General features: G+C 42.4%; 1 protein-coding gene across 3 annotated transcripts in view; it reads right to left on the bottom strand.

Moving 5' to 3' along the window:
• The window catches only part of nbeal2 (neurobeachin-like 2), a 32,883-nt gene extending 21,432 nt beyond the window's left edge, over positions 1-11,451 (bottom strand). For 2 of the 3 annotated variants that reach the window (XM_063485861.1, XM_063485862.1), the window contains exons 1-10: positions 11,081-11,451; positions 4,378-4,466; positions 4,042-4,206; positions 3,464-3,545; positions 3,037-3,149; positions 2,691-2,773; positions 1,897-1,982; positions 1,472-1,775; positions 1,215-1,321; positions 750-836 (exon numbers count right to left, since the gene is read on the bottom strand). In XM_063485861.1, coding sequence (XP_063341931.1) covers positions 750-836; positions 1,215-1,321; positions 1,472-1,775; positions 1,897-1,982; positions 2,691-2,773; positions 3,037-3,149; positions 3,464-3,545; positions 4,042-4,206; positions 4,378-4,466; positions 11,081-11,155 — 1,191 coding nt within the window. In that variant the 5' untranslated portion in view covers positions 11,156-11,451. The remainder of the gene's footprint in view (positions 1-749; positions 837-1,214; positions 1,322-1,471; positions 1,776-1,896; positions 1,983-2,690; positions 2,774-3,036; positions 3,150-3,463; positions 3,546-4,041; positions 4,207-4,377; positions 4,467-11,080) is intronic. The other variant, XM_063485864.1, reaches the window with a different exon arrangement.
• Positions 11,452-12,026: the final 575 nt, after the last annotated feature.

The raw sequence follows: 12,026 nt of genomic DNA, 5'->3' as shown, positions 1-12,026 counted from the left end.
TGCATCATCATGAGCTGGCGCCAAAATTTCCCAAAACAAACGACTAAAAGTAAACCCTACACAAAAGCTTCAACACATGAATTTTGCACCGAATATCTACAAAGTGTAAGAGGAATTTATTTATTTATTTTTTTTTTTACACCGTAAGTACTGAAAGTAAGCGCACTGTTGAACAAGTCACCAAACAATCGCCCCGTTGTTAATTACTGATAGGTCTCAGCATGCAAAACCCAAAGCCAACCAAAAAACCCCCCAAAAAAAGAAAGAGCTGTGGCAATCCTCAACTACTGCGAGAAATTAAGCAACATCAAACTCCAGGATAGGAGCCAGATCTTTTATACAAGCACCACCAGTCACACGTCAGAGCAGTTAATGCATGAGGAAAAGAAGGAAAGACGTGCACCCAAAAGCAACCATTTCATGCACTATGAAAAACACAGCATGCTCTTATTGCTCAGTGCTGTCAACAGGGAATTCAGCTTATTTACATCTGTGATAGAAATCAACATAATACCTGAAATAACTAAGATGAGCTGTGACAGGACACTTGTGTGATGGCAGATAAAAAGGAAACTCCAGACGGCAACTACCATGTACAGCCAGTGCTACCTGCTGTATTTACAAATGAGTGTAAGCCAGACTTCCTGCCCTAAGCTTCCTGTTTAAATAGCTCAGAGCAGCTAACGAGTGGAGAGAGCACTGAGTTTCCTGCTGACAGTCCAATAGCAACACAGAGTGGGGGAAAGTACCTGGTCCACTTCGACCTCAGTGAGTAAACGCGTGGTGAGGTCACACACAACCTCACGCTCCGGCCTACGCCTGTTGCTCTGAAAGAGCTACAGGACATACAAACACACGCAGGCAGACACAGAGAGCACAAAAACACAGACAATTAGACCAAAAAAGAAAAAAAACCTCATCCGAGAGAGGCAGGAGAGACGGGTGTGATCCTGGTCTCTCTCAACAGATGCAAGGGTACTTCTTTATCAAAGCCAAGTGAGGGACAGGTAACATGGAAGCATGAACATTTGCGATTTTTTTTCAAGGTAACCAAAGAAGAAAGAGATTAGGCGGCAGATGTGACATTTATGAGAAGAACAGAGGAAATAGACGTGAGACAAATAAAAAGGTGACAGACTGGTAGGGAGGCTGGTTCAGAAGAGCACAGAGATGAAAGAGCAGCCACAAAATGTTTTTAAAGGACTTGCTCTGACCTTGCTGTTCTGAATGAGTCTGAGGATGTGTTCAAAGCAGTTGTTGTTCAGGAAGATAGCTTGAAGGACTGGTCTGTCAGAGCACTGCAGGATCTCAGGAATAGCAGCTAAAAGTGACAACAATAGGATGTTGGCTCATCTTATTTATCACACACTGGGACAATTGATTCTTGCCCTTCATACCGACTGAGAGAGATCAACAAAAAGGGAACAATCTGCACCCAGGCAGAGTTGAGACTTAGTGAATGTGCTCTTACTTAGCATTTGGCTCTGGAGCGAGATCAGGCTGTCTTCCCAGGACTGCCTGTCTTCCTGCTCGCTGCTAAGTGGACGGTTCCAGTTGAGGAGCTGGAAGTAGTTCTCCAGGATGGTCCTGATCTCCACCTGGCGCTCCACAGGGCTGCTGGTGTGCAGGAGATGGATCATCGCTGTCAGGCACTGCAAGCTCAGCCGCGGGAGTCTGGTGTCCTTGGGTTCAGGGGAGGTCCGGCAGCACCATGCTCGCAGGACCGAGAAGAGGTCATCAACAGAGTAAGGGGTGATGGAGAGAAGACCATTCTTCTGCAAAAAAAAACAAGGCGGAGCTTGACTCTGACTCACTTGTATTTTATTTTGACTGTCTACTGTTTTTCCTCAGACTGCTGAGTGATTATTGATAGACAGGACAGATAGAGTAGCAGACCTTTCCTCCACTGATGACAGCGCCTTGGAGATGAGCCAATCTGAGCGTGAGGAACTCTGGGATCTTCTCGCTCTCCTGCAGACTTTCTGTGTCAGGAAGCCAAAACAATATTATGTAAGACAAGCTAATACTGGAACCACAAGACAGAAAACAAACGCAGCGCTCTCAAAATATAATTAAATTAAAGCAAAAACATTTTCTTTTCAGCCTCTCTAGTTTGTTTCTTTCCCTAATGCATACTGGGACCGATTCCAGGCTCCAATCACTATAAATAGCACAAGGGGGTATAGTAAATGACCAACAGCAAAAAATAAATAAATGAAAGGGAAAACTTCATACCACAACACCTCAGAAAAAGTCCCTTGGAGTGCCTTCTTTGTTTTACAGTTATGCAAAAGAGAAAAGCCTAAGCCTTTCTTATAGGCTCGGTATTACACAAGTAGCCCCTTAACATTGCCAATTACAGCTTGGTATTATGATAATCCTCCTAAAATGTGGACATACTGAAACTTGTCCAGCCTGAGATTTCCCACATGGCTAGCAGATTAGAGCAAACGTGACTCTATAATTACTAACGCTTGGACAGCTGATTGAGACCTGATAATTAGACGCAGAATAATTGAGGTTTTTTTACCCGAAGTAAACATGCTAAGCAACTGAACCATTTCTACATACACATATATTTTTTCTTTTTTATTCCCAGACAGTGATTCACTTGGAGCTGTTTGATTCTTGTGGTATGTGAAGCCTGACAAAGATCAGAGTTGCAGAACAGCTGAAAGGGAGTGTCTCACCATGGAAGAGGGCAGGCAGCTCTTCTGGCAAGGCCAGAGGGGAGAACTTATACTTGTTCCTCTCCAGCAAGCTCACCTCCTCCCTGTAACACACAAAGACTCCAGTCACCACGCTCCCATTCACATCACGCCTAGTTAGTGTGCGGCCGCCACTCAAACCGCTGGTACTAATGAGGTTTGTTTGACTTGAAGGCTTAGATGCAACAAGATGAGGTGTTACTGTGACAAAAGATTGTGCAAGACGTTGAATGCAAATAACAGTAGCCTTCTAGTCTTTGTGCGCCTAAATTCCACCTCCCACACATTCACGCAGGCAACGTCCAGTGTTGAAGTAACACACACTCACCCTGCTAGGCGTCTCCTCCACGTCTGATAAGGGTCAAACAGGCTCTCGCACAGCACAAGTCCGTACTGCACGACCGACTCCAGAGACGATTTCTCCCCTTGTCCCTTCTTTAACTGATCAAATGAAAGTTGGGACACATTTATTCACATTTGCATCATCTGTAGTTCATAATCAGAGCAGAAACCCCTGTTTGAACATCTTTCAAATTGAAAAATTCCATAACAATGAAAACAAGGTCAACTGCACACCCACCCACTTCTCTTTTAACCATAGCCTAGTTCTCTTTCCTTAGGGTAAGCATATATATTTTACTACCCAGTTCTGTGTAAGCCTACTGGATCTCCACTTCCATATCCTATTTCAGCAAATTTGTCCATGTATGGGGAGCCAAACTGTGTCACTGAAATCTTGCTTATGAGGGCCTTACCTGGTCTAAACAGAAATTCAAAAGTTTGATAGTCTCGAAAACAAAACTAGGGGTCTTCTCTGGATCAATGTTCTCCATATTCCTAGAAGTAAAGAGAAATTCATAGAATTAGGTTAGGAAAGGTGCTAGGAAAGGTCTCACAGATTGAAAGGGGTGAGGGCACTTTTTTTGGTTAGTCACTGTGGAGCATAATAAAAAAAATCTACAGTAGAATCACCAGTCAAATCTGTTTTAATAAAAAAAAAAAACACTCAAAAACTTTACTAAATCTGTGAAAAATATAAATTACCCAGTTCCCCTCACACCCTGTTTTTTTTGGTACAGACTGTTGAATAAAGAGAACTGATAGTGGTTAAGATTTAATTCCACCCACTGCGTGAACTGAGGTGACATCATGAGACATGCGATGCAAATTCGGGCGTATGATTTGTAACCCGAGATGTAGCCTGTCCTAATTAGTCATCTCCTGCCTATCGTCATGAGAACGTCTGCAAGTTGTTTTACAGAATGCTACGATTAGCACAACCTATTAACTGCGCAACATGTTTACAGTTCTCATTACAACACATTTGCAACACCTGCAAACAATGATGAAGAACTTGATGAGGAGCAGTGGGTGTGGAGTGCTGCTGTTTTGCTCTGCAGCGCCGGTGAGGTGTAGCGCACTGTGCCATAGCTGCGTGCTAAGGAACACCAGGACCTCCCGGGGGAGCAGGGGCACCTCTGAGCTGCACTCCTCCAGCCTGGGAGATGAGAGAGGAGGACATGAGAGAAGAGAAGGGAAGTAAGAGCAAAGAGGGATTGCAGCAGGGGCCGTGAAGCATAAACATGTCACATCCTATGTCCACAGTGCGGAATATAAACCGGTGGAAATTTGTGGCTTTGTAGTTTGTGTAAAATAAATAGCTGCTCACCTCCGAGGCTCCAGCGACTGCACATCAATGAGCCTCTCAAAGGATGCCACAAATGCCTCCAGCCACTGCTGCAGATAGCCCACATCCTTCTGCGGAAGGGAAGAAGAAACAGGTGAGGCTATAATAAATCGGCCTTCGCGCCTCTAGGCACATGTACAGTGTTAGTAAACAATACAGGGCATGAAAAATGCCCACCTATAAAAGCAAGCTCTTTGTGGTCAGTTGGACCAAGTAGTATCAAACAGAAAGGTTTAGCGCTAAACTCTGACACACGGTGGCTACAGAAAATGCTATGACCTGTTTTTGTAACAGGATGTTGCAAAGAGATGCAATTCTCACAGAGAGGAACACATGAGCTATTTCTTTCCTTTTTCATCACGGGGGAGGTTGAAAGAAACAAAAACAACATGTTCCTTTCTTTCAAATCATAATTCCACCCATAACGTCAACAGCGGCCCTCTGTTCACCGTGAGCACATCCTCGTCTCGGACAAGATGTTCTTATTACTGCCCCTCTATAATGTCATGTAAGACAACTTCATTTGTACAAGGATGTTTATATACAACAGTTGCTATCACAGCTACCATCAGTCTCTGCACTGCAACATATCCTGTCAGTCTTCCCTCCACACAGCAGTCTCTTGATCTCGTTACACACAAATGACACGCAGGTCACGAGCGAAACAGGTCAACTTGAAACTGTTTTTCTTTTATGAGCAATGCTTTGATTTTGATATAAAGCTGGCTCATTATTAATGAGCCTCGATAGTTCAGACAAGTAGCCCTACTTTTGAGAATGTAAAGTTTCAAAACTCAATCTGAAAAAACTCAAAAAACAGAGAAATGTGCAGAAATGTTCTCTGATGTTCATGTGGCAAAAGAACCTGAGCGTTCTGATAACTGAGCAAGCAAGTAAGCGCAGTCGCTGAATCTTCTCCGATTTAGAAGGAAGACATGAGCTGTCTCAGACCGCCTGACTCACTGTACACAAATAACATAAAAAACAGCACATGGTATAACAATTCATCAGGTACTTCCCCCTGAACCAGCAGGGAAATGGCTCGAGTGAGCAGCGTTTGCTGCAGCTCGTGTGGGAAAGCAGCACCGCAATTAAAATCTTACAGTTCAGCACAGTTCTCCAACATGTATGCTTTCATGTTATGTTAGATCTGCATTTTTAAGTTGCCTGAGTAAGAGTAGCAGAAATCTAATAACGTGAACCCTTTGTGCAACTATGCCTTTCCTAATGCTGCATTAATGTGAAATGTACATTACCAACTGGCATTGACTTATGTGCCTGTCCATCTCTCATTGTATGCGGCTGAGCAGGGTGCCGGGTTCTTGCGAACCCAGTCTCAGATGAACCGTCGGCGTAGACAAAAGTCAGCGGCTCAGCTGCACATCACTCCTGACCACCAGCAGCGTCTGACTCGCTCGTTTTTTTGTCTTCAAGCATAAAGCGAGCAACCAGGAAATTACATGTCACTTTAACTGAAGCTTATTTCCTTCATACTCGCCTCCTCGTCAAACCCCTTCCTCTTTTGGTTGTAGTGCAACTTGTGTGTAGATAGATGAGAGGCCTCTATAAAAACATCCCACAGTAACAATAAAGTACCGGGACTACATTTATGATTCCTATATTTAGCCAAAAAAAAAAAGATGTCGCAGGAGAAACTTTGAAATTTAGCGTTTGTTTTTGTAAAGTGTGTCTGGCTGTGCTTATGGACAGGGACCAGAAGACTGTGAGTAGATTCAGCTGAAACAGTAGGTGGATGCTATAAAGTCACAAAAACTGCATTTGAAATTGGAGAAAGTGTCTTTAGATGCCTTCAAACGGTTAAACTTTACATGCAGAAAAACCCCCATCTGATTTTAAAGTTGATACACAAACTGCATTTTAAAATCTCTGTGTGTGCTCAACGAAAACAGGAAATGACAAACAACCTATTGTTGTGTGGCTCTGTCATCTGAACAATTAGGTATTTTAAACTTGAGGGGCGAAGATAAGAACCTAAAAGCTGGTTTTTATTTTTCATTATTGAATAGAATTCACAAGTATGCACACTAATATGCTTCATAAAGTGTAGGTTTAACTGCAATGACAGCCTAAATGACTACATGCAGCAAGCTTTGTTTTCAAGTTTTAATTTGAAAGAATGCTTTCTTGTTGACTAAAGAGGCTGTGGCATTCAGTTTAGGTACACTGGTTGGCTGTGCAACAGGTAGATTTTAGTGTATGATTAAAAAAAAGGGAGAGACAGAGATCACAGATAGGAAGTGAGACTGGTCTGCTAATACAAAGTAAAATAAGAGGAAATACATAAAGCAGTGCTCCACCAGGTGTTTGAATCAGTTCTTGTTTATAAAAACCCGCCAAAAAACGTGTGTTTTTTTAATAAAACAGAACTGGCTTAGACTTCTGGTACAGCGCTGCTTTATGTCTCCACCTTTAACGACTCCTAAAATCTTCCCATATCGACTTACTATTGATCAGGCCCTCTAAACAAATCCAAATCATTTGCTCGCAGCTAAATCAACAAGCTGCCACAGCAACTAGTTCAAAGACACATTTACAATTAGAAAAGCTAATTAAAACCACAATTAGAACAAATGTCACAAACCAACCACGAGCTATCGGCCTCTATAAAGCATGTCATTTATCTCTGTTTTCTCTGCACATGGCCAAGCAGCTGTGCCGCTCAGTGCTGCTTGGCATTCAGCTTCGCTCCAGCTTCCTGCACAAGGGAAAGCAAAGAGAACTTTGATTTTCCTGGTTAGCCGTTCGGTCGGTAAACAGGGGAGCCCAGGCACACAAGGGGATTCAATCACAGGGCTCACAGGGCTATATATCGTCAGCTGCAGGGATGGATGTATCTCTGAGAACAGTTTGCTGACATGCATCAAAGCACTAGTAACTGGGACAAACACACAGTAGCATGACTGACTGTGTAGGGACAAAAGCAAGGATGTGTGATTTGTTCTTTTCATAGAAATCTGAGGAGGTGGTTTCACAGCTGTTGATGGGTGGCAGCTGGGTTAATGCTGTGGCCCAGCGCTGCGTCTCAAGGCTTTAATTAGGTCCTCAAACTATGGACCACAGAATAATAACACACCATTTCTCTTTCAGACTAATATCTTACTGTATTCATGTCCTCATCTTTACTGGCTGAAAATGATGCTTCTCTTTTTTGCAGAAAAATGGCATCTGTGATTGGAGGCTTACTCCTGCCTTAGAGCAGCCTGAAAGGTTGGAACTATCAGTCTTTTTTTATTTCTTTATTTTTGAAGATTTATTGATCATCTTATCTAAACAGACTGAAAATCCACTTTTTTATGGTTTACTATCCTCAGATTTTTTTATGTACAGTACTTTCAAATATGACGGGGAAACAAAGAATTCTCACACGTGAAAGCTGGAATTTTTTACCAGGATATTAATTTGAACACTTATTAAAGCAGTTGTTGATTCATTTGTTTTAATGTCCGCCATCTCATCAACTGATCACTTCATTTGTACCTAGTGGTGCGTGTTGATGCATTTGTAACAGCATGAAAGCACATTTACCAGCTATTTAAGATAATATGACTCATTGAGCTATCCTGACTTTTACCAGGTCAACAGGTCAATTAAAGACTCAATATTTAAGAAGAACTCAAACAATAAGAGTAAGTACAACATTATTAACTCTAGTAAAACTACTCGCTGCCTATTTATTCTTAAGTGATTGTCCTTGGTTTTAATTGGACAAAATAGAAAACAAGAAGATATAAATGTAGCTTCTGGTAACTTTTTACTATTATCACCAGTTGATTGATCAATCAATCAATTACATTGATATAGATATAAAATATCAAACCAACAAAACTGATCAAGTACTGGTTATTACTACATCCTGACTCGGTGAAAAGCTCAAACATGCCCAAGAACAATACCTTTTTGCATTTTTTCCAGACAAGATCTGACAAGTTATGCAACAGAGCGATTAGATCAGACTCTTCTGCGTACCTCCATACCCGCAAGTCATGAGGATTTTATAATGGCCTTCAAATATTCTTAGATGTGAGATATGAAGCAATGAAATAGTGCCGGAAAGGCTGGCCTCACAAAACTGAAGACACAAACATGTCCTGTCTCTTGCACAAAATCTTAAAGTGCCCTAACTATAACTTTGTTTAGCACATTTCCTGACAAAATTACATCAGCAAGCCCTGAAAACCAAGAACTTGTCTGTGAGTAAATAGTCTAGATTTAAATTGCCTGTGCAGGTATTTACTGAGCTACAGTATGTGGCAGAATAATAGGAAGCTGGCATCGAGAAAATAATCAGCCTATAAATCATCGTCTGCCTGTGATTTTTGGAGTCACTTGCACAGAACTTTTACCATTTTTCACCGGCTTTAGCGCAATATGCTACTCAATCACAATGTCTATTAAACATTTTACATTAGCTCCTGATCTAAAGGTCTGGCAAGAAATGTGATTTTTTTGCACAGTCAGAGGAGGCGGACCTCCTTTATCAATGACAAGCCTGAGCAAGCTGTGCTTTCTAATACAGATTAAAGGCTGGAGATACCACATTTACTCAAACATGCTGAAATCGATTGTTATGATGTATGAAGTCGTTGTGACATACTTAACAACTTCCACGGGACAATATAAGGTCACTGAAAATTTGAGTACACCAGTTTTGGTTTTGTCAGGGTGCACAAAGGAGATGATAAATGCACAACATTTCTAAACCAATATAACAAATCTGTCAGTGTCACAAACAGGGACACGTAAGACGCTTTTGGACTTAAAATGAGACGTGTTACAGGGCGTAAAGCAGCTGAGGGCTTATTTACAGCTTTAACAAAACCCCCTGTTGAATAGAGCTCAGGTTTCTTGTCCATCTGACTGATTTACAGCAGTCAATACGTTCTTTAGTGTGACAAATTACAAACAAGGTCTGTGAGTCAGAGATGGGCTGTGTGCTAAAAGATGATATTGTCTGTGTCTACCTGACTAACAGGCGGGTAACAAAAACACTGAATACAATGACATGGTGGTGTTTGTAGGAGAGGCCAGTGATTGTTCTCTGTAGTGGTTCTCCTGCCTTTCCACGGCCTGCTGTGCTCCTCTGAGTCACATAAAGCGGTGACATTTAAGCTCAAATCAAATCCCGCTCGAGCAACGGGGTATGTCGTTTATACACGTGAAAAATACACTTTCAAGAATGCTGCGAAATCTACGTGCCACTCTTAAAGTCAAAGGAGGAAACTTCTGGTCCTTTTAGGTTTCAGGGCAACTGAAGAAAAGTGACACGGAGCCAAGAGGCAGCTTAATAAGGAAGTGATCTTGCACATAGAGATGTGAGACAGCTGACAGAGCCAGATTCAGGGCAACCCCTCCCTACCTCACAGACACACACCCCCCAATGATTTGTTCTAGCAATGGATTGTGACAGCACCTACTACTGGTTTTGTTTGTTGCATAACCAGAAAAGTTCAGTAACTTTGCAGTTACATGCAGCAGCAGGAGGAGCAGCAGCACAGAGGAGTGGATTAGACACACTTCCTCTGGGATCTGCCCAGAGCGACCACAATCACCACTTTGACAGTAAATGCTGCAAAAGGTGATACACTTTTGACCTTCATCAGTGATGCATTTATTAGGGTTTGTTTGCAGTTTGTCCACCTTTGACTTCACTCTTCTATAAAGTCGTTGGCTGCTTTCCAAGATTGGGATTAAGCCCTTAATTAAAACAACATTCAGTGAGATACATAATGAAACATGAGCCACTCTTTGAGAAGGCTTTATCACTGTCAAGAGACTAGCCCTTTAGATCTGCTGTGATGATGAGATATAGCGCATACACACTTGAAAAAAAAACGCTCCTCTTCTTTTTTTTTCTTTTTCTTTTTTGTGTCCTCAGGCATGGAAGCAGATTGCAAACTCATTAAATAATAATAATACCCAACCAAACTGTCTTCCTTCTTCAAGTAGGAACATGATATGAAAGCATATGCAATATTTTACTCCAGTTAATTTGTTTTCATCCATATTAGCAATATATTACACCTTAATAAACATCCAGAAACCTGAGCTGCACTCACGCCCACAGGGGACAACATCTGAGACCAAACTCCCACGCAAACAAATTTGACAGTCAATTCAACATCGGAGAGAGGAAAGCAATTGGCTACTGCGTAACAGTGCTGCTGGCTGCAAAGCCTAAGCATATGCTTCAAGTAATACATGACAGTAGGATCTTCCAACAGTTTAAAAGGCGCATGCTTTCAGTAGGGGAGACAGGCAAGCAGCAGAAACAGGAAGAGGAAGTAGTCTGAGTAACACCTGCATCACAGGTATAACAACGGATACTCGAACAAGTGGTTAATCAGCTTCAAATGCCATTTTTTACGCGTTGCTTTCGAATTTGGGGACAGCTTAGAGGCACATCAATGTGACATGATATTATTTTATAGTGTGCACAAGGCCATTCGGCCATTAACAGAGCGTCACTGTAAAAGCAGGAGAAAAAAAATACGCGAGTTCCTCAATAAAACCTCGATTTTTCAAAGAGCGACCCTGTACACACACCGTGAATGCAGCGCACGTCACGCAGAGTATGGCCATGTATTTAGGGGCCACAATAAAGTTCGGGCAAGGGACCTGTGGCAACAACAGGTGTCACCGTCAGCTCTTCCGCACTTGCACTCACCTTAGTGTAATATAACATCCACAGCTCATACAGCTTTTCTTTCGATGCCATTCCGCCGCCCTTGTGGTTGCTCATGATTTCCTTTATTTTCTTTTAAAAGATCATGAAACTGGCAAAGATGGTCAAAGCCACGGCTGTTTGAAGTTGCTTCCTACAGGCAGGAGGACGCAGCACGCTCCTGGGTGAACCATTCCTGCAAATTCAGGCACAGTAATCCCAAATTTAAAAAAAAGTGCTCTTCAGTCTCGACACACAAAGTTGTCAGAGTGACGTGAAAAAGCAAAACATGACGGTGTGGATGTGGCCGCGGTGCGGTCACTGCCCAAACTGTGCAACCAGGAACACAAATGCGTGGAAATGCATGTCTGGAGAAACACCCATGTCCGCATTTAGAGCGAGCTCGTTGCCGTATGATTCCTATTGGAGAGAGTTCCCACGGAAGCGACAGATGCCATCCGCTCAAGACCAACAAATTAATGCGCTGCCCCTGCGGATTCGGTCTGGAGCGGTGCACGATCCTAAACGGTGTGTGATAATCAGGAGAAAATTATCACCAACTAGTGTGTAACCCTGTTAAAAAAAAAAAAAAAAGACAAGAAATGCGGTGAAGAGTTCTCTAGATCATGCTCACAGGTAGGCTGATATTCTTAAAGGCACACACACATATAAACAGCCTGCTCGAGGGCTGATCTCACTCACTAACTGACTGACACCCGGGAGCAATGAATGCACACCGGTAAAGCTTTTATCATATAAGCGTTTCCGTACCAATAAAATAAAAAACCATTAGAAAATGGCGCAAAGAAGACTGAGTGCTCAAACTCTCACGCGATTATTGAATAAAAGCCTGCGTTGTGCAGTTGCGGGTGTAGGGGTGAAACTGTCAGTTTTTACGGCGAGCAACTTTCAGTTCTGATGACAGCTGCTCACAGTGGGTCCTTACTAT

Source organism: Pelmatolapia mariae, linkage group LG10_11 (assembly GCF_036321145.2).
Source record: "Pelmatolapia mariae isolate MD_Pm_ZW linkage group LG10_11, Pm_UMD_F_2, whole genome shotgun sequence".
Classification (NCBI taxonomy): domain Eukaryota; kingdom Metazoa; phylum Chordata; class Actinopteri; order Cichliformes; family Cichlidae; genus Pelmatolapia; species Pelmatolapia mariae.
The sequence above is the reverse complement of the archived record's forward strand: the minus strand, read 5'-3'. Positions and strand labels throughout refer to the sequence as shown.